At 44.7% G+C, this 21,166-nt stretch overlaps 1 protein-coding gene across 1 annotated transcript in view; it reads right to left on the bottom strand.

Annotated features, from left to right (window-relative positions):
* Positions 1–5,332: 5,332 nt before the first annotated feature.
* Positions 5,333–21,166, bottom strand: part of FLT1 (fms related receptor tyrosine kinase 1) — a 577,293-nt gene continuing 561,459 nt past the window's right edge. Inside the window, exon 30 of the mRNA XM_069639312.1 lies at positions 5,333–8,125. Within this exon, the coding sequence (XP_069495413.1) occupies positions 7,921–8,125 (205 nt within the window). The 3' untranslated portion in view covers positions 5,333–7,920. The remainder of the gene's footprint in view (positions 8,126–21,166) is intronic.

Here is a 21,166-nt window from a genome sequence, read left to right as displayed (position 1 = left end):
ACTTGTGTATCATCGGCGTAGTTAGTATAGCTATGCCGTGATCGTCAAGGTCATTGAACAGAGGGAGGGTAAAAGTGTTGTAGAGGGTAGGCAAGGTACAGGATCCCTGAGACACTGGACAGTGGATGGGGGTATATATGAAATACTGTATCTTGCTGTGACATGTGCCATGATATATCACAACCTGATTTAATGATATATCATGACAAAGCATTATATGGCATTCTCAGTAAGGTCCCAGTTTGACATGCCGAGTAAGCTTGGCGTACCCAGTAATCTACCAGTTTGACCTTGGCAGTGGGCTTGGCATGGGCAGCCGGCTCCCAATTTGTCATTCCTGTTAGTTCTAGTTTGATATTCGCAAGTAAGATTAAGAATCACAACACATTCCCTGTAGGTTCCCAGTATGACTTTTCCAGTTAGCTTGACATTCCCAGCAAGTTCCTAATAAATTTGGTATTGCAAATGAGCATCCACTGAACTTGACTTTCCCAGTTTGACATTCCCGGTAAGACCCGCTTTGGTTTTCCCAGCAAGCTCAACAAGTGACATTCCCAATAAGCTCTCAGTACGGCATTCTCAGTAAGTCCCCATTTGGGTGTTCCCATTAAGCATCCCCACTCAGACTTACTCCTCTTTCGAATGCCTTGTCTGTAGGCTCTCCCTCTCTCCGAGCCACTCCCTTACTGTTGCTACACTCTACTGGCCACCTGGTCAATTCACCTCTTTTCTCTCTGAGTGGGCAGATCTCTCCTCTGCCCTCCTGGCCTCTACCTCTCAACTCATCCTCCTTCGTGACTTTAACATCCATCTTGATTCTCCCTGTTCCTCATCTGTGCTCTTTCGTGACCTCTGCGATTCACTCTCTTTCTATCCTCCCCTCCGGCCCGACTCACTCTGCTGGCCACACACTGGATGTCATGATCTCCTCTGGCCTCCCCCTATCTACTCCCCTCACCACTCCTCTTTCCTGGAGTGATCATTGCCTCCTCTCCTCTAATCTTCCCATCTCCTCCCCTCAAGCCAAGCCTACCCCAAGACTGCCACCCACCTTCTTGGACATTCGGCCCATGAAACGTGTGTCCGTCGAGGTTTTCGCTGCCACCTTCTCATCCCCTCCTCCACTCCTGGCTGACTCACACCCTTACACAGCCCTGTCTCTCCTCTACTCCTCTATTTCTGATGCTCTTGATGCTCTTGCACCTGTCATGAGGATCCGCTTGAAGCCCAAAACTAAGTGTAATTCCTGGTTTGACTCTGACCTAGCTACACTCAAAAATAAGTGTAGGGCAGCCGAGAGGAAATGGAGAGCCTCTTGCTCATCCTCTGACAAGCTGGCCTGCCGCCTAGTCCAACGGCAATACCGTCTCTCTGTACATACCAAGAAGCGAGCCCATATTCAAGCCCGTATCTCTGCGGCATCTAACAACTCGGCCGAACTCTTTCAAATCTGCAAGGAGCTGGCCAACCCTGAGGCAGTATCCACCGCTCCTCTCGCCTCTCAGGCTCTTTGCAATGACCTTGCCTCACACTTTATCTCTAAAACCCAGGACATCTTGTCCTCACTCTCCTCCTCTCCCCTCTCTGCTTGTTGATCCACCCTCAGCTACCCCTCCTCCCTCTTTCTCTGCCTTTCCTCTTTTCTCCCCCGATGAGGTCGCTAGACAAGTCCGATCCATGAAAGCCTCCTCAAGACAGGTCCATCCCTGCTCCTCCAAAACTATTAAGGACCACATCGATACCCTTGCTCCGGCCCTTGCCGACTTGTGCAACCTCTCCTTTGCCTGTGGATATTTCCCCTCCCCTCTGAAGCACTCCCTTCTGCATCCTCTCCTCAAGAAACCCACAGCTGATCCCTCTTGTCTGGCTAACTATCACCCAATTTCCATTACTCCCTTTTTGGGTAAGTTCCTGGAAAAGCTTGCCACCTCTCAGCTTAACCTTCACTCTGACTCAGTTGGCTCTCTCCATGACCACCAATCTGGCTTCAGAGCTGCCAGAAGTATGGAAACTGCTCTCCTGAACATCCGTGAAGTCCTGATCTCCAACCTTGACTCTAACATTCCCTCTGTACTCATCCTACTTGATCTCTCCTCTGCTTTTGACACAGTCAACCATACCACCCTGCTAAATCGTCTCTGTGACAACCTGGGTATCACTGATCAGGCTCTGGCCTGGCTGACCTCTTTTCTCTCTGATCGACCCTCCTAGGTACAACTTGGGTCCTTCCTATCCTCTATCTCCCTCTCTACCTGCAGTGTTCCCCAGGGGTCTAACCTCTCACCCTGGCTTTTCAATCAATATCTGGCAACTCTCGTCTACTGCATTTCCATTTTCTGCTCAAATTTCCAGTGCTCTGCTGATGACACCCAACTCATTTTCAGGCTGCCCTCAGCCACCTCCCCTCCTTCCCTCATCTCTGACTGCCTAATCGCCATTCAAAATTGGTGTGCCGCAAATGATCTTTGTTTAAACGCCAAAAAGACTGAGATCCTCCTCATTGGTACACCCCCTCCATCCTTTCCCCCTCACTCTCTGGCCGGCCTCCCTTGGCCCTCATCCTGCCCCTACCAGCGAAGCTAAGAACCTTGGGGTCATCTTTGACTCCACACTTTCCTTCTCTGTACACATCTCTGATGTCTCCAAAAAAGTCTAACTTCTTACTGCACCTCCTTAAAGGCACTCTTCATTTCCTCTCCTTCGCTCAGAAGCTCCTTGTCTCCCAAGCTCTGATTCTCTCTAGGTTGGACCACTGTTACAGCCTCTTTCTAAATCTACCTGCCTCCACTCTCCGCCCTTTACAACTAATGCAGAACAGGACTGCGTGACTTGTCCTTGGCCTCAAGCCCTGGGATCGTATCTCTCCAGCTCTGAAATCTCTCCATTGGCTCCCAGTGGATGCAAGGATTAAATTCAAAACCCTTTGCATTGTCCACAAGGCTTTGTGGGGCCTGGGTCCAAATTACCTTCAACTATCCCTCCGTAAATACCTCCCCTCTGGAGCCCTTCGCTCCTCTACCTCCAACTCCCTCAGGGTCAATCGTTTCTCAAAGAAACGAGCTGGTGGTAGATCTTTGTCTTCTGTGGGGCCCTCCCTCTGGAACTGCCTACCTGCTACCTTGAAACTTGAGGAGAACCACCTACGGTTCCGGAAGCTCCTCAAGACCTTCCTCTTCGCCTCTGCCTTTCCCCGTCTTCTCCCCTGCTGATCTGCTTTCTCTCTCAGCAATGCTGCACCTGGCCACCGTCTGCCTTTTTGGCCCAGGTACCTGCTAACCCTGTCGCCCTCCTGCACTGCCCCCTGGCCACCCCTTGCACTGGGGCCTGTATCTGTACCCATACAGCCCCCCCACTCTTTGTCTGCACTGATCAGATACTCCCTATCTGACCAACCTTGCACTTGGCCCATCTGACTAACCTTGCACTTGGCCCGCACAGGCTGCACTACCACTGTTTCTGATCACCGTATTTATTTATTTTGACTTTTTATTCATCCTGTCCTCTCTTATGCTCTGCACTTTCCAATTTCTCTCCCCTCACATGCACTTACCCCCTTTTCCCTTCCCCATGCACTTGCGTGTTCTCAATGTCACTGGGCCTAGTAAGATCGTTGTGTTTGTTCTCTCCACTGTTCCCCTCCCTTTGCCTGGTCGCGCTCTGAATTACCTGTGTATGAGCGCGATATAAATAAAATATCATATCAAGCCTAACAATACCAATAAACTACCGTTAAATTTGCATTTGCAGTAGGTTCCCAGTTTAGCATTACTAGTATGCTCCCAGTTTAATATTCCTGTAAAGCTCCTTGTCTGACGTTCCTGGTGAGCTTGACATTCTAAACAAAATCCGCTATGGCAATACCAGTAATGTTGACTTTAACAGCAAAGGCCTAGCTTGACATGCTGAATACAATCTCGGTTTGGCATTTCCAGGAAGCTCCCAATTTGACATGCTCCCTAGGCCTCATAGACCCAGTAAGTGCCCAATAGACTCGGAATGTCCAGTAAGCTCCCATTTTGACATTACCGTAACACTGATATTCTGAGAAATCTTCCTGTTTAGCGAGCCATGCAAGCTCAGTTTTACATTTCATGGCAGCTCCAGTTATTTTAACATTTCGACTAAGCTTGCAGTTTGACATTCCCAGTAATTAATACATTTGGCATTCCCAGTAAACTCTGTGCTTGTGTGCGCGCTCTCTTACACATGCGTTCTACCAAGGAACAAGAGAGACAACTTCAGGAGAGTTAAGTTTATTAAAGGCAGCTACAGCAATTATCAAAACACGTTTTATTTTGAAAAATTGTTTATAAATGTGGGGCAATCATTTTTCATTCATATCCACAGTACATGTTCAATACCTTTTTTATATATATATAAAAGTACATTTAAAATTCCAGTTTCTTATCTTCAATATTTATGAACAAAACAACTATAGGCGCACATACGGTTGCTTTCATTTTGACTGTCCGTAACTACACATTATTTTGGCAGCAGTTTTACGAAATAAGAAGACATTTCCCTGCGTGCATAGTGGTAGTTACTGGGCAAACCACAATTCATAGATGAGTTCGCTGAGAATTATTTTGAATGGCGACATTAAATTACCAATAAGATGGAGACACCTATTCAAGTGGATGACAAGTTTACAGTCGATAAAGTCACGCCAATAACTGCCCATCATTGAACTGCCTTGGGGTGCAGGCAGAAGAAAGTGTAGGGCGGGCCAGTACTATCAGCACGTGCTCCCTCTAAAACCTGCACCCCCAAGTGCTATCTGAGAGCCAGAAATTGTACACATTACACACCTCTGGCTTCACAATGCCTGGAACATTATTGGCTCAATAAAAGGTTTGTTCTCATAGTCATGCTAACAAAACCTCACCAATCGAAACCGCCTCTGGGTGGCAGTGTCTTTCCACAAGCAATAATACACATTTAACATCGAAAACAAAGAATGAAAGTCATATTTGTCTGTTACTATACAAAGAAAACTAATATAAAAATATTGATATAAATAAACGTATTATACACAAAACATTGTCCATTTAGTTTTATAGGTACAGATCAATATATTAAGTTGACTTAGAGGGAAGAGGTTATGCCAACAGTAGGTCTTAAAGGTGTCCCTTTTCCATTTCTACAGCCTCATTTTCTTTGGTACATAGCTCCCAACTCACACGCTTTTGGCGGGTGTCACCCGCCTTGTAACCAGCGGACTCACCCGCCAAACCTCATGCACGCCCATTCATTTCAATGGGCCGCTCACCCGCAAAAAAGTAAAATCGGGTGTTTTCACCCGCTTTTGCAACATAAATGGTTGAGAGCTGTGTTGGTATATAAGCGTGCAGAGCACCCGAGCTGTCCCGTCACATCGCCCACTGCCACCATGAATATAAACAGCAGTGCCAGTGCAGTGTGGTGTTGACATGGACCTCCAAGAGGTGGAATATAAACTTGTCAGTATTGCAGATTGGCTTTAGTAAGGGGCAGCTAGGCAGGCGCTGAAGCCCAACACGAGGGGAGTACTTGCGCTCTGGGTTTGCGCTGGCAGTATGGGCGTTCCCGGGTGCACGTTGCGCTGTTCCTGTGTGTTACTCCTTGATCTTGAGTCTGGGAGAACTGCTCCCTCTGGACCATAAGGAAAACTAGAATAAGTGAAACGTGGCATCCACTCGGCCAAATGTGTTTTTAAAATGTATGGGCAGCGCTGGAAACGGGAAAAAAATCATTGTGGGCCCCTCTCCTCCTTGGAATCGCTGGGAGGAATGTAGCGGGGGTGGGGGGTTTCAGGGGGGAGGGGTCGGGGCTCAAAGGCCCGACCCCATGCCAGGTCACACAACACTGTTGAGCAGTGGCACCCAAGCCTGGCGATTTGCATGAAAGCAAAGAGCATTTTGGGTACATAAGAATAGCCACATATTTAGTTTGGGCTATTAGGTGGCAAAAACGAATGCATACGAGTACAGATGGGGAGAAATGGCATAGGAGGAGGGGCGGAAAGCTTGATGGTGTTGCTTATTTGCCCAACCATTCACTGCTCATGGCCAAACTGCCGTGCTAATTGCCATGCCCACTCCCACCCAGTGCATGCCTCTCTCTGCCCACCGCTCCCCCTCATGTGAACTCTTTCAGCTTGCTTTAAACACACCTTACCATCAAACTTTGCACTGGAAATGCTGGCAGTCTTCTGAGAATTAATGACTTAATTGGAGTTGTAAACACGCTACTGGTGTAATAAAAGTCTTAACCAGGTCTGCCTTCAGCCATTTGATTTATAAACACTATGAAGTCCTGTTTAAAACTAGCACTGGCAAAGCCAACAGCTTTGGCATCAATGACCGGTTAATACCAGCACGGCAGTGCCTGGCAAGTGCCTTTCCCATGTCCACACAAAACCCGAAACTGTTGACATTGCTAATGTTGGTTAAATGTGAAACATGTCTTCGATAGTTATTCAGCAAGAAACCGTTTGTGCAAGTAATGGAAGTTGCACTCTGCTCTTTTCATTAGTCACAATACTCGCCCTAAAAAAACATCTCTGTTAAGGGTGTGAGGCTTTGCCGGTTTCTGCCTGTGGTCTTGCATGCTGCCTCTTCCAAAGCCCGGCTGCTCGTGGGTGAGAGCTTTGCTTGGCAACATATCTGGAAGTTTCCATAGCAGCGCTGGGCCTTGGGACAGAGCTCTACTCTGTCTTGGTCCAGCCCATTTCCAGGGTTCAAGTCAGGGATACACGTAGGTGGACAGCATCTGCCCATTTTTTTCGTAGGGCCGACGCCGTCCCCCGTTTATTTTAGACTAGAGGATGTGTGTAAAATGAAAATCATTGGCTGTCTTTTCTGAATTTATGTCAACCTCGCAGTCTTCAGCTTTGCAGGCTCCATATTATCTAATGAGAAATAGCAACCAAGGTTGTCACACACTTGACATTTTTTTATGTGTCTGCTTTTTATTCAAAATGTATTTGAATGCTGGGACTTGATTTATGGGAAACTACAAGACCGAGGACCAAGCATGCTGGTGATTAGAAATCCAGGACTGGATCGAAGGTGACAGTCACGACATGGGGCATCTTTTGTGGTCTAATCTTCATGAAGTCTCCATTGCTATTATTTTCGCTTACTGTGCCGTCTGTAGCATGACCAGATGTCCCGGTTTTGCCAAGGTTGTCCTGGAATTGGGTGCTCTGTCCCCCTTTCTCAAGATTATTTTCCATTTGAAAACTCAGTGGTCCCGGTTTTTTAAAGTAGGTCTTCATAGTTGGCAGGCAGGAATGCACAATCTCGCACAATCCTGCATTTTACAATTTAAGATAGTGGTAGTTTGTGGTAAATTAGTTATAATACGTGTTTATTCCAACAGTAACACTTAACACCCCGTTCTCCTAGAACTGGACAGCCACGGTTGAAAGTTAGCCCTACGTTTATGTTAGTTGCCCTGCCCCGGTTTTTTAGTTTTGAAATCTGGTCACCCTAGCTCCCTGGCCTCGTGATTTAAAGCAATCTTAGTTTATCCCATGAAGAACGATCTAAAAACCGCACCATGATATTTTGTACATGGCAGGGGGGTGACAGACATTCCTCACACAGCAAAACTTATGCAGATAAGTCGGCAACATGTGCCAAGGAACGCTTGATAGTCCTTCCAGACAGACGCATACACAGGAAGTGGATGCATTTCCCCCACCTTCACCAGAAGGGGGCTCCCAGGGTGTACAATATGTTTCTAGAAAGTGACTCTATAGACCGCTTGTGTACATTATTGATAGAAATTTAGAGCGTAGTCACAATAGAGCTCCCAACAGGGCCACTTTCCTACGTGAAGTGAAGTGCATATACATCGGGCAGTCTCCGGAAACGCCACGGCGCTTCTGGCAGCTCGCTTTCAAAACATCCTTTGACTAAAATGTGACAGCATTTCCTAAACAGGCGAGGACGTGTATGATATCACCGAGTTGTAGTCTGGAGGTGGCGAGCAAAGCGGCGTCCTTTCTTCCTGCACTGCCACGTCGTGGCAGGGTCTGTGTAGGGCCTCTGTAAGATGGCTGCAGCTCGCGTTGTAGGCGTGGCGCCTTGGCGGACCCGGGGAAAACATCGACTCCTTGCTTCTGCTGACACCTTTGAAACTGAAAAATATAAAGCATATGCATGTTAAAATTCAAGAGGTTTACTTGCAAAATGGTTTTCCAAAGCATTTTTTGCTTTTGAGCACCTGAATCCAGCCTCAATGTATGACATTTCACTACATGCCGTGTCTTTCCTCAGTCACAGATTACATACTTGCCAAACAGTCTGCGACCAAACAGGGGTAGGATTTTTCAAGTTTCAAAAATAGAAATTGGCAAAATTGTATCATCGCAGGACATGACATCACACGAAATGTGCCCCTGATCAGATGACGCATCACATAACCAATGAGTCACTTGTGAGAACTGTGGTACGCCTTTTTAGTTTGGGCTATTTAGGGTGTTGTGAGCGCTTCCTATAAGTCAACAATTGGCCAGGAAAGTCTGATAACTAGGCAAGACACAAGGGCTAAGAAGAAGGGAACACACCCTGTGGGGGGTGTTTGACTTTTTGCCGACCCATTGACCACGCTAGTCCAGGTGCCCATTCCCACCCATTGCGTGCCCCTCCCTGTGCAAAACACACATCAATGGGATTTCAATAAGCAAGCCTTGTGCTTTGAAGGTTTCTGAAATGATTAATAAGCAGTCTATTGAAAGGCAATGGCTTAATTGGATCTGTAAACCAGCTCCTAGTGTGAGAAACATGTCTTGATTTGACCGAGTATGCCTTCAGTCACTTGATGTATAAGGAAATGGGTGTCCTTGCATCTGTTTCTTGCACTCTTTTACTGTTAAAAACAAGCATTGGCAAATCCAACCGTTTTGGATCTTTATAGGCATTCAATAGGCATTTACCAGGCCCAACCATAATGTATTCAGTTACTAAAACCATTTTCTGTGTGTTAACGTTTAATGGCAGGTAGTAGTACCATTTTGGAAAAGCCTGGAAAGTGCCTTTGGCATGCATACAGAACAGCCAAAACGATTGTCTTCGCCAGTGCTGGTTTTTGACAGAAATGTAGTACAATGAACAGATGTTCTAGGACACACATTTGCTTACAATCACATTTAACAGTTTTGGGTTTTGTATAGGCGTTAGTAGTATTTGCCAGGCACAGCCATAATGTGCCACAGTATTACCATTTCCCAACTGTTGGCGTATTATGGGAGGAAGTACCATTATGGCAGCGCTTGAAAAGCGAATATCGCCCATCTACAGAAAAGACAAAACATTTGGCTTTTACATTGCTTTAAGAAAAATATTATTTAGTAGGGAATCAACATACAAACACAAGAAAAAGAATGTAACCAAATGCTGCTTTTTTATATAACTGCTTGTAGAGGAGGAGGCGACTACCCCCACCTCAACCACTTCGACTATAATTACCTATATGTTGGAAACCAGAGCATGTGGCATACGTGCAACAGTTAAAACGACAAAGGCCAGAGTAGGAAAACTGCACAGTACCTTTAGGAATACCAATACCCAAGAGATTCCCATTGAGGAAACCATATCTGCATACGAGGAAGTATGAACGTTGTTTAAATGAGATTTCTGAAGAAGCAGAGCAAATAAATGGTAAAGCCAAATGGTGACGTCTCACTGAGTCGAGTTGACGCACACAAAGGATGCAGAGAAATAAGAGGATGAAGATATTCTATAAGGTATCAAGAAAATATTGAGGATAAATGACATCTTGGGATCAAGGTGAAGAAGTTTATGCCACAGAAACAATGAAGATACCAAGTCATTTTACATGTGTACAGTTGCAAGAAACGCAAGCAGACGAAATAATCTTGAGGCTAGCTTTATAGTGAATGGATTGCGGCAAGCGCCAATATATACATATATGCAAATGATCAAGTAAAGGATGGATGTTTCCACTACGCATTATAGCAGTGCTGGACTTTAATAAGAAGGCCTCATGTTCAGTGTATCACAGTTAAAAAGCAGCTTGAATTAATAAAGTTAATCTCAGAAAGGCTAAATTGAATGAGCCAAAGAAGCTAAGGTCTTATCAAACTGACATTGGATACAAATTGTGTGAAAGAATAAAACTCCTGTTCAGAAGGCATGAACAAAACAACAAAGACGTCAGAGGTCTAGTAGAAAATAGTATTTTAAATGCATGAAAGGCTCGATTTCATGGTCTCCAGTCACGTGGAAGGATGAAGCTGGATGAAAGAGATGGTCACACCTACGCATGAGAGCAGAACGTGCCTTCACTCCCTGAGTTTCTCAGAGCTAAGAATACTCTCAAGGACGTGCTTCAAAGCCTAATTGACAGTAGACCACTGAGGTGATGATGGATTGATATGCTAATTGGTGGGAAGCTATGGTTAAGATGAGCTCACCACCACCTGGACGGTCAGCCTGCATGCTGCTAGACATAGATGGAAAAGTACTGCCCCTAGGTTTTTGTAGTTTGCCACGTAGGATGTCATTAGTAACACGTAGATTAATGTCATCAGTGACGTGTTTTATGTATAAGAGCTCAGTTTTTTATGAAATGCTTTGTGTAAGCGGATCGAGCGAGTTTGTTGATGTTCGTTATACTCCCTGTTTTAGACAATTGATATTAAAACAGTTCTCCTTTTGCCAAACTACCTGAGTTGTTTCTATTATAGATGTATGAATACAATCTGCACCCCCATCCATCTCCAGGGTATTGCTGCTCATCTTAAAGAGCTGGGTTATCCAGTTCATACTCAAACAGCCGAAAACAATACACATCACAAACCTTAAAAACAGAGAGAATAAAGACCCAAAGATAAGTAGGTACGAAAAGAAAATGAGACTATCAGAAGTTCTAGCAAAAGAATTCATGAATACACTGAATAAACATCAGCATATATATATATATATATATATATATATATATATATATATATATATATATATAGTAAAACGTAGTGGGGTGCTATCAATCATCCACAAATGTTATCACATAGGATAGTGTCGGGGATTTAAGTTTACTGTGGATGGGCGTAACCTCATGCATTTATACTTATTCATAAAACGTGCACTCCATCAACAACACACTGTGGGATGTCTCAACCCACTTGTCCAGGCCCTGCAACATTACTGTGCATTGCTGGCAGCAGAAACCTCAGAAATGGCCACTGGAAAGCATGCTGCTCGCTAAAAATCACCCAAAATTGCGCAGTAAAAATCTGAAAAATAGGCAGCCATCCACTTTTGCCTATGTCAATTTTGCCTATGTTGCCTAACACAGGAGATCACTGCCAAAACCCACCACTGGGCTACCCACAAAGTAGCCTGAAATCACTTGAAAAAGCAATGCTGATTGCCAAAAAGAAACACAGAGCTGTTTGGAAATCCGTTTTCTTGGTTGTCAAAAATGTGCAAAAATCATGGCTCACAAACCACCCAAAAAGATCCAACCTCCTTGTTGGGTGGTGAACATCATTCTACTTCAAGAATCCACATAAATATAATGTCCACAGAAGTATATGTTATCTGAACAAAATCCACTTTTGAGGATTGCTTGATGGAAGAAACCTGTCAAAAATGGGTGTAATACCGTTACTCACCTATGTCAGAAGCCAGCGATTTAAAACCTATTTTGTGTAAAGTTGAACATTGAACTCAAACTAAGCAAAAGAAAGACTTGCTATCAGAAGCCTAAGAGGTGGATACAATTCAAAACTATATTCTGAAAAGGCTTAAAGTAAGAAATTGGTTGATGTATTTGTGAAAAATGTGAGTTATATTTTAAGACAAGACAATTTCAGACAGTGGGTTTAAGAGTTAGTTTCCCACAATGTGCTTCAAACACATTACACACCTTCTCCCTGAACAAAGGAAACTTCCCCCTGCATTTGGCTAAGAGAATGGCAGGCTGGTGTCAAAAGGAACTGGGAGGGGCACCCTGGCCTGTTGCTCTCAGTGCAGACAATGGAGTCCTTGAGCTGAATAGGAATGCTAATTCGGGTGTGACTGACCACAAACTGCTCTGGCAGGAAGAAGGACATGTGACCCTCTGACTCAGCCCAGCTCTGGAGGCGGACCAGACTAAAAATGTGGATTAAGGTTGAGGCAAATGTATGTTTTAGAAAAATGGTTATAAAATATTGTACCGAACTGACAAAAATATGAAACCTATAGGTTGTTAAAATGAAAAAAGTCGCTCACAGTTTAAGACTAAGCTGGAATCTGTGCGATGTTCTGAGACTGAACCCCAAAAGTTTTAAATATTGTAGCCATTGTGTTTATGTTAGGAACATGAAAAATTACAGGAACGTGCCCAGATGGGATGTGCATGCATGTATAAAAATTGGTGCAGAACTAACATTGAGAAACCCACCAAAAGGGCAAAAAAGTTGTCATTTACGAACCAAAGCTCGTAGGAACATGGGACTTGAACAGAGACGTTCCTTAATTAATCTGTGATGTGTATATGTATTATTAACAAGTTGTGCATATTGCAAATATGTTTTTTAATGAAAAATAAGATATACTGTACAGACACAAAGGGGAGGGTTTTTCCCTAAGCCATAAACATGACACATGATGACAAACTGCTCCTTTCTCACATCAGGGGACAGGAAATTCTCTGACCTATCAGATCCATAGAGGGTTGGGCATAGATAATCAGCCTCCCACCCACTTTGGAAATGGATAAATAGGGACTGTTGAGGACCTAGAGGGACACACACATTTTCCACTCTTCAACTGATTTCTTGGCGAAGCACCCTGCAGGAAGATCCAGGCTCCAGACATAGATCCAGAGATCAGACTCTAGAACCAAACTCTAGAACTTTGAAGCAGAGAGGCCTAACCCAAGAAGCTGAACCCTTTTTCAGCAGGCCTCAGAATCTTTTGCAAACTGATTCTAACCCCTAAACTTCCATGGGGCCTAACTAAATGATTCAACAGCCTGGCTGTGCTGTTTTGCTTCTCGCTAAGAACCCTGTGCTAGAACCAAGATCCAGACCCACAGAGCAGAGCTGTATCCAGAACCCGTCAGATCCAGTTCAAGAGGCCGCGCAGACCAGAGTGCCATGCTGAGAGCAGAACCCAGTACCTGAGACCTGTCCAGTGGCAAGCGAATCCCAGCCAAACCCTTGACCAGATCTTTGACGGGCCCATTCTATTTCAAAGCCATAGTTGTAAGTATTTAGTGTGGAACTGTCCATAACCAACCTCTTAGTATTAAGTAACCCAATCCAACCATTCCAACCTATTCATAACTGCATTATTGTAATTGTAGTGATAATCATCTTGGCGCTAATATATATTTTCTGGAGAAAGGCAATCATCTCGTTCAGACAGAAACCATCCGGAGGTGCCTCTGGATAGGTGGCTGGGCTGTCGTGTAGTTTGCGGCTCCATAGACTCTCTAGTGTTCAGAAATCTTTGTTCCAAATATTCAACAGCGCATCTTTCATTTTGAAATCTTGACTTTGTTTCTGAAAAATCTACCTTTATTAAAACCTCTGTAACTTTTGAACCATACGTCCTAGAAACGAAATTTAAATGTAAGTTTGAAGCAATTCCTGATAGTTTTGCTGTAACTGCGTTTCCCGCACGTGGAAAAGTTGCTGTGAATTTGCAATTTGGTTCAATTTCACCACGTGTCAAAATATTCGTTTTCAATCTGCTAATCATTCTACCATCATTGCTAGTGCTTACCGGACCTAATCCAAAGCAACTATCACTAGTTCTGAATCCTATTTAGCGAATTAAAATCAATTTTAGCATTTTCCCATTCATTCAAACGACATTTAAAAGTGATTGACCTGTTTTAAAATCATACCTGTTCTCTCTAAGCTTGCTGGGGGAACTGGGATTGAACTGCATTATTGGTCGTTATTCCTAAAACTTGTGTGCCCTCTTCCACCTCTTCATATTGCATACTAGGGAGAGTGAGTAACAGGGGGAAAGAGTGATCATATTATCTGTTGATTGAAGTCATATCAAGTCTTACTTCTGTATTGCATTTTTTCCTATCCTTGCATTTCCTTGAACCATACATAGTATTCTCTGCTACGTTATTCTTCCTATTTCTACTAATTGATTAAATAGATTGTTGGTATTGTAATATTACACATTGCTGATCATTGTTCATATTCATAAGTGTGATATTCAGATATTATTCATATTCATAAAAGTGTAATCTATATATTGCTCAATTCTTCAAATAAATCTTTTAATTTGCAAAACAAACTTTCTTCTTGGCTCAGTGAGGCCGGGGGGATTCAAAGAGAGGGGCGTTATATAAGGGTACATCATCCAGAATTAAAAGAACTTTAACATAAAAATATATAAATAAGGGTTTCCATTGGGCATCCCATACTAGGCATTGACTTAGTGGGAGTGCTGAATTGAAATCACTTACAACACACACACACTCATATGCACGCAGGCACCGAGTACGCGGGTGCCCCAGGGACCCGGGCACCCCCGGGAAAGGCCATCTGCGTAAAAGTCCCTACACTTATAATGGGACTTTTTTTTTTACGGGCGCCGGCAACCCCCAAGGGAAACATGAAGTCGGTGCCCCTGCGCACACACACCCCATGCTATAAAACGCGCCTCTTTGAACGATTCAGTCATCTAGAATTTAACAAATATAGAATGTAAAATAAATATGCCCAGTATCTTCCTTCCTTAATACTGATGCTAAAAACCAAGGGCACCGCAATAAAGCAGTCATTGTGAAAAAAGAAACATGTTGCATTTTATTCAGCTCCTGCCATTCGATCACTGCAAACAATTGCATTTGTTTTTTGCAGGATACTGGATAGGGCAATTACACTCTAATAACAACATCGCTAGGTTAGCTTGCTGAAAAAAGTGCTTGCCACTTGAACCCACCTCGCTCAGAAAACGCGGACATGATGTTTTCATTACTATGGATGTGAGATGAGCCAGTCAGTACGTGAGAGCAAGCGGGGCAGCAGTGCTTCTGTGCATACCTGACTATACCCCTGTTGCTGTAGTCATAGTCTGAGAAACATGTGGCGCCATCAATCACTAGCAGGAGTTGACATATAATAGTGGGTAATGTTACGTCATGTCATGAGTGTCACAGACTGCACCAGTTTAAAAATTGCGGTAGGATACCATTGTAAAAATATGTAGGTGGTAGGTCTGCCTGAAAAGCAGTAGCCTACCGCCTAAATCCGTAGGGTTGGCAAGTATGAGATTAATTGGAAAATGACCATCTTGGGAACTTCAGGATGTAGCCAGCGTATTCACTGGACTGTTTATGAATGGGTGACAGACCTAGCCAGATGGGTGGAGGGCAGGGACATCGACTTCAGGTTTTCACGGGGGATTGATTAAGGGAGGGTTTGGGGGGCTAATCATTCCACTTTGGCAGTAGGTTAATCCTGGCACTTGGGGAGCAGAACTAATGGGTCGTTGAAGCTTTTATTCACTGTCCAAGAGAAAACCAACATTGCAATCCATAGAATAGCAGGGAGACAGTAAGGGGCGAGTGTTGGGGTCAGGGAGGATGAAGAGGGAGCCAAGATTGCAATCCTTGGGGGAACGTGTGAGGAGGTTACGGGAAGGAATAAGGGGTGGCAGTTAGGATCGGAAGGATTCTGACTTTAGTCTTAGATGTGTTGAGTATTAGACACCAAAGAGGGAGACATGTCAGAGAATGGCTCAGGGATGAATGGCTGACAGAAGATGATTGAGAATGGGAGCGGGACAAGCATAGGTGGAGATTAGCTTACAGAGAGAGTGGGTGCAGAGCGTGACGAGAAGTGAGCCAAGGTCCCTGATGCTTTCCGCTAAGATGGGGGTGTTAACCAAAGTTACAGTGTTCCATGGGATGGAGCAGGGCCGGTATAATAGGTAAGTGGTGATGCTGTGGAGGGCAGGGCCACGAATACCAAAGTTGGAGGTGATAAGGAGGAGCAAAGCGTGATTGACGGTGTCAAAGGCAGCAGAGCACTCAAGAAGGATGAGAATTGAAATGGCGAACAGCTGGGAGGAACCTGGGGGCTAAGGTGTCGTTTAGGCAGAGTACCTATTGCGGTGCAGTGTCTCTGTATAAATCCTCAAATGCATGCTACTAGTAAGAAGGGATATATTTGAGGCCTTTGTAGACCTCGGGCTGCCTTTTATTCTGTTGATCGCGGGTTGCTCTCAAGGGCACTCGCCAGACAGGCCATGCATGAGGAATTGGTGATATTATGAAGGGCCCTTTCGGACAAAACAAGAGTCGGCTATGGGCCATTAGGATGAGGTCTACAGGTGACTTCCATATTACTAAAGAGGTCTTGGGGTGGCGCTGGCGCCCACATTATTGAACTTGTCATGGAATGACACCAATATTTGAGTGCAGCAGATTGGAGCAAATGTACCTAAAAGCTCTACATGAATGGTGCAGCCATGCGTCGGTCAGAAAATTAAGTCTGTCCCACTGAGAGGTTTGAGGAAAACAGTTGCCATGAGGGTCTCATCATCAGCTCAGTAAAGCTCCAAAGTACTGGTCCTGGACCGTGGACCTTTCAGGTTGGAGCTCCCCACCTCTTAATCAAGTTACATCGGTAGTGTTGAAATTTAGTGCAAAGTTTATAGGGCTCTCTATAGCGCCATTCTTCAGAGGTTCATGTGGCTAAGCACAGAGTGTGGCGCTGTATGGCTCTGAGCACTCTTTTGGCCCAGTAAAACAGCTTAACGTATTTTATTAAAATCTCATTTGCCCATGCCAAAAAGAGCCACTACTTGGTTCATGCATGAAGTGGCCGACATATGACACATTGATGTCAAAATATCTTTACATTCGGTTTCATTCTGCATCTTGGTTAATTCTCTGGCACACGTCCACCAGAAAGTGTTCTTAAAGGCTGTGCTTATCGATGGGGCCATACATCCATGTTCCCCATCATTGCCAAAAAATCCACCCAGAAGCATGTGAGAAGCTGGAGAAGAAATGCTTGGTCTACGATCAATTCCTCCCATTTTTATAGGACGACGCCCTGCCACGTCATGATGCAGCGGGATCCAACAGCATAATGGCTTATTTTGACAATAACCTTCTCCCTGGAGTTTTGTGTAAAGTAGGTTAGACCAAATGCCTCATTTGCACTACATAATACATTGGCTTGATATCATACTATTTGGGTGGAGACTACTACGCGGCATAGATCATCCTGAGGTCTGGTGAGGTTGTGGAAGTTGTATTTGCATTTGTATGCTGCTGCCGCCCTGCAACACGGGGTTACGCACCATGTATCTGCCGCCTCATTGACTTTGCATTTGTATGCTGCTGCCGCCCTGCAACACGGGGTTAGGCACCATGTATCTGCCGCCTAATTGACTTTACATTTATATGCTGCTGCCGATCTGTAATACGGGGTTAGGCACCATGTATCTGCCGCCTAATTGACTTTGCATTTGTATGATGTTGCCGCCCTGCAACACAGGGTTAGGTGCCATGTATCTGCTGCCTAAAGGTCTTTGCATTTTGTATGCTGCTGCTGCCCTGCAGCTTGGGGTTAGGCACCATGTACCTGCCTCCTAATTGATTTTGCATTTGTATGGTTCTGCTGCTCTGCAACATGGGGTTAGACAACAAGGGCCTGATTCATGGAAGTAATTTATGATGGCACAATCCCATAGGAAAACGTTCTGTGAATCGGGCCCTATGTATCTGCCACCTAATTGACTTTGCATTTGTATGCTGCTGCCGCCCTGCAACATGGGGTAAGGCACCATGTATCTGCCGCCTAATTGTCTTTGCATTTGTATGTTGCTGCTGCCCTGCAACACGGGGTTAGGCACCATGTATCTGCCGCCTAATTGTCTTTGCATTTGTATGATGTTGCCGCCCTGCAGCTTGGGGTTAGGCACCATGTGTCTGCCTAATTGATTTTGTATTTGTATGCTGTTGCCGCCCTGCAACAAGGGGTTGGGCACCATGTATCTGCCGCCTAATTTCTTTGCATTTGTATGTTTCTGTCGCTCTGCAACATGGGGTTAGACACCTGGGGCCTGATTCATGAAAGTGTTTAATAATGGCACAATCCCATAGGAAAGCATTCTGTGAATCAGGCCCTATGTAGCTGACGCCTAATTGACTTTGCATTTGTATGCTGCTGCTGCCCTGCAACATGGGGTTAGGCACCATGTATCTGCCTCTTAATTGTTCATCAAGTTAAGAAACGGGTTCTCTACCTATTAATCTGAGGCTACAGGGCGACAATGTCTTTATGCTGGTTTGTAAGGTCAGGCTTTATACACAATACATGTATCATTTGATCGACTGATACTTTTGAGGTGCTTGGGGATCAGTCCATTCTAGAGCCCCACCCCCCCTTACTCACCATTACGCTGTAATACTGCGCGCCATTACAGCAGTTTTGCTTTTGACAGACACCCATTATTGTTTGGAATGGGGCAGGGCACGGCATGCATAATAAATGTGTGCACTTCTAAACAAGGAAATGTGAAATGATTAGCAAGCGGCTGCCTCACACCCTTCTATTGTCAAGTTGTCAGAATGAAATCTAGCGTGGCATGTGCAGTCATAGCCGTTTATAGTGAGGTGATTTACAGTAGAAAGGGGTGGGGCGTACAGCGTTTGTCTAGATGCCGCTTGCCTGGCCTGAGGTCGGTCATATGCAACAGATTTCAATAGCAATCAGTGTGAAAGGAACTTTCCTAGCCCATATTTCCTATCATTGTGCTGGAAAGGAAGGTATGTCTTCTTTGATGGCGGGAAATGGTGAGCTCATCCATGGGCATAATTATAGGGGGGGGCACGGGCTTGTGCCCCCCCAACTTCTGTGCCATGCCTTTTTGTCCCCCCCCATCTTTTGGAGGGAGGGCAGGGGGGCTGCAATCATCAATTACGTAATTGGGTCAGTGTTAGCAAGGCTTGCGCTTTATAATTACATAATGCAGAGATGCCTGGCAGCCGCGCTGCAACACATTCAGGGCTGGGATGCCCTGCGTTGCTCAGTCCCTCACCCTGGCTTGGAGGCTGCTGAACTGGGTGCTGCAGGGCCTGGCGCCTGGGAAGTGCACACTAGCAGCAGCACTTCCGGGGGCCAGCGGCACAGAGCATCTCTTTCCGGCTTCATGTGACACACCGACAGGAACTAGGAAGCTCATTCAGCTTCCTGATTTCTGTCTGGCGGCGCGTCAGTGCGAAGGGGTAGGTCGGTGTAACATGAGACGTAGCCCGGGTGGCATTTGAAAGCAGAGCAGGGGTACTTTTTAAAAAACAAAATCATTTTTAGTTGTTTGTGTATGTTTGTTGGGGAGCTCTGTCCAAGCCCTCTGAGGCAAAATACATGCAAACTTCCTAATTAGCATATGGGTGGCACCAACAGAGAAATAGAAAAGCACATTGCAAGACGCATCATCAGTCTTTGATACTTGGAGGCACCATGGAAGTGGCTGTAGAATAAGTTGCCATAAATAAGCCTACTGGCAATTAACTGTGGTGCACAATATCTAAATTGCACTATTGTTATATGTGGAGCAACACTATAGTCATTAGGCTTTTCCATTATAATAGCATGATACATTAACATAAGCTTTGAAGTGAATCGGAATCACTTACAGAGCTGCAGATAAGGCACAATGTGATTAAATAATTTGCTCAGGATCACACACTTGGTTAAATGGTGAGACTGGGATGTGGACAATTTAAGTGACCGTGCACATCTTTCCAGGCTCAGTTGATATATATTTATTAAGGTTTTGCTTTACATTTCATGTGCTTGTTATTTATATAATACATATAATTATTCATAGCAATGCATTGGAAGCAAACCACATTACAGAATAAACTAGCCTTTCATAGTAAACTAACTATACACTATATACATTGTCATAGAAATATATTGAGGAATGGGAGTATGGCTTTAGTTTCATTCTCCCCATTCTGCATGCAAAGTCACAATAGCATCATGCAGATTAATGTGAGCCTAACAAATCCTCTTTGGGTTTTAAAGCCATAGACATTTATTTCATAAAGCATGCAACATTATGCACCCTTCTCTCTTCTGATCACTCCCTCCGATTCCCAAAGAGACAAAAGTCCCTGCTAATGGTAACCCCCTCCCTCCCATCAGCGCCTAATGGTTCACATTGTAATGCTCTGTTGATACAGAACAACGTGAGGACCCTCTGCTGGCCGGAGCTCCTTGGGACATTCTCCTGGCAGTGGGACACCTCTACTATTCGGAAAGGGGAAGGTGCCCTGCTGCCAGGACAATGAGCGTGCTGAGCAGGAATTGCCAGCGGGACACTTTTGCCGTTGGGCACCCTCTCTGAAGTGCCGAATAGGAGAGGTTTCCCAATGACAAATGTCCCGGTCTGGCTAAGGGGGGTACCTTGACCACCCCCTTGCGACTCTCCCGTTCGGTACTCCACTGCTTGGAGCCATTTGCACACAGGAAAACATACCTTAATTTTAATAAGTCAGAATCCTGTAGACAAAATCTATCAGCATCTAGACATATAGGGTGCTGTGCAGAACCCAAGTATGGAGATATATGGCATTTCAAAATCTATAGCAATTATACTTGGTCACCCACTGCACTGCATTAACCAATGGTTTCACCCTTTGAATGAAAGGAAAAATCAGGAAAATTGCCGGCATTCCAGTGAATGTCGTCCTTTCGGCCATGGCTTTATAGTTCAGCTAGGTCAAGTCAACATAGCCCAAAATCTCAGGTATCAGGGGATGATAAAGTCTGGTCTGCCCAATGGTTGCACCAATATTTTCATGTGTTATTGTAAATGTACATATAAATGTTGTGTGCATACATTGTATGTCAGTGGAGGTGCTGGGTGCATTTGTGTCTGAGTGAGAGTGTGTGCATGATAAATGGTTTGTATATTCTTGTGGAATTAAGTTTGTGAATATTAAGTTGTGTCACTGGGTGCATGGCAGGCCGGCTGAAGATGTGTGGGGCCCCAACTGAATTTTAAAGATATGCCACCAGTCTTATGAAAGTTATAACCGAGCATCAGCAATGGACTCTTGTGGTGTAGTAGTTCAGTGTTATCTCTCAGGGATTTAGGTTGTTTGACCGACGTACAAAATCACTGCGGCATTAACCGTAGTCATTTTCGCTGCAAATATATTTTTACCTCGGTAC

This window comes from Ambystoma mexicanum, chromosome 7q, assembly GCF_040938575.1.
Source record: "Ambystoma mexicanum isolate Mex_15411 chromosome 7q, UKY_AmexF1_1, whole genome shotgun sequence".
Lineage (NCBI taxonomy): Eukaryota > Metazoa > Chordata > Amphibia > Caudata > Ambystomatidae > Ambystoma > Ambystoma mexicanum.
The sequence above is the reverse complement of the archived record's forward strand: the minus strand, read 5'-3'. Positions and strand labels throughout refer to the sequence as shown.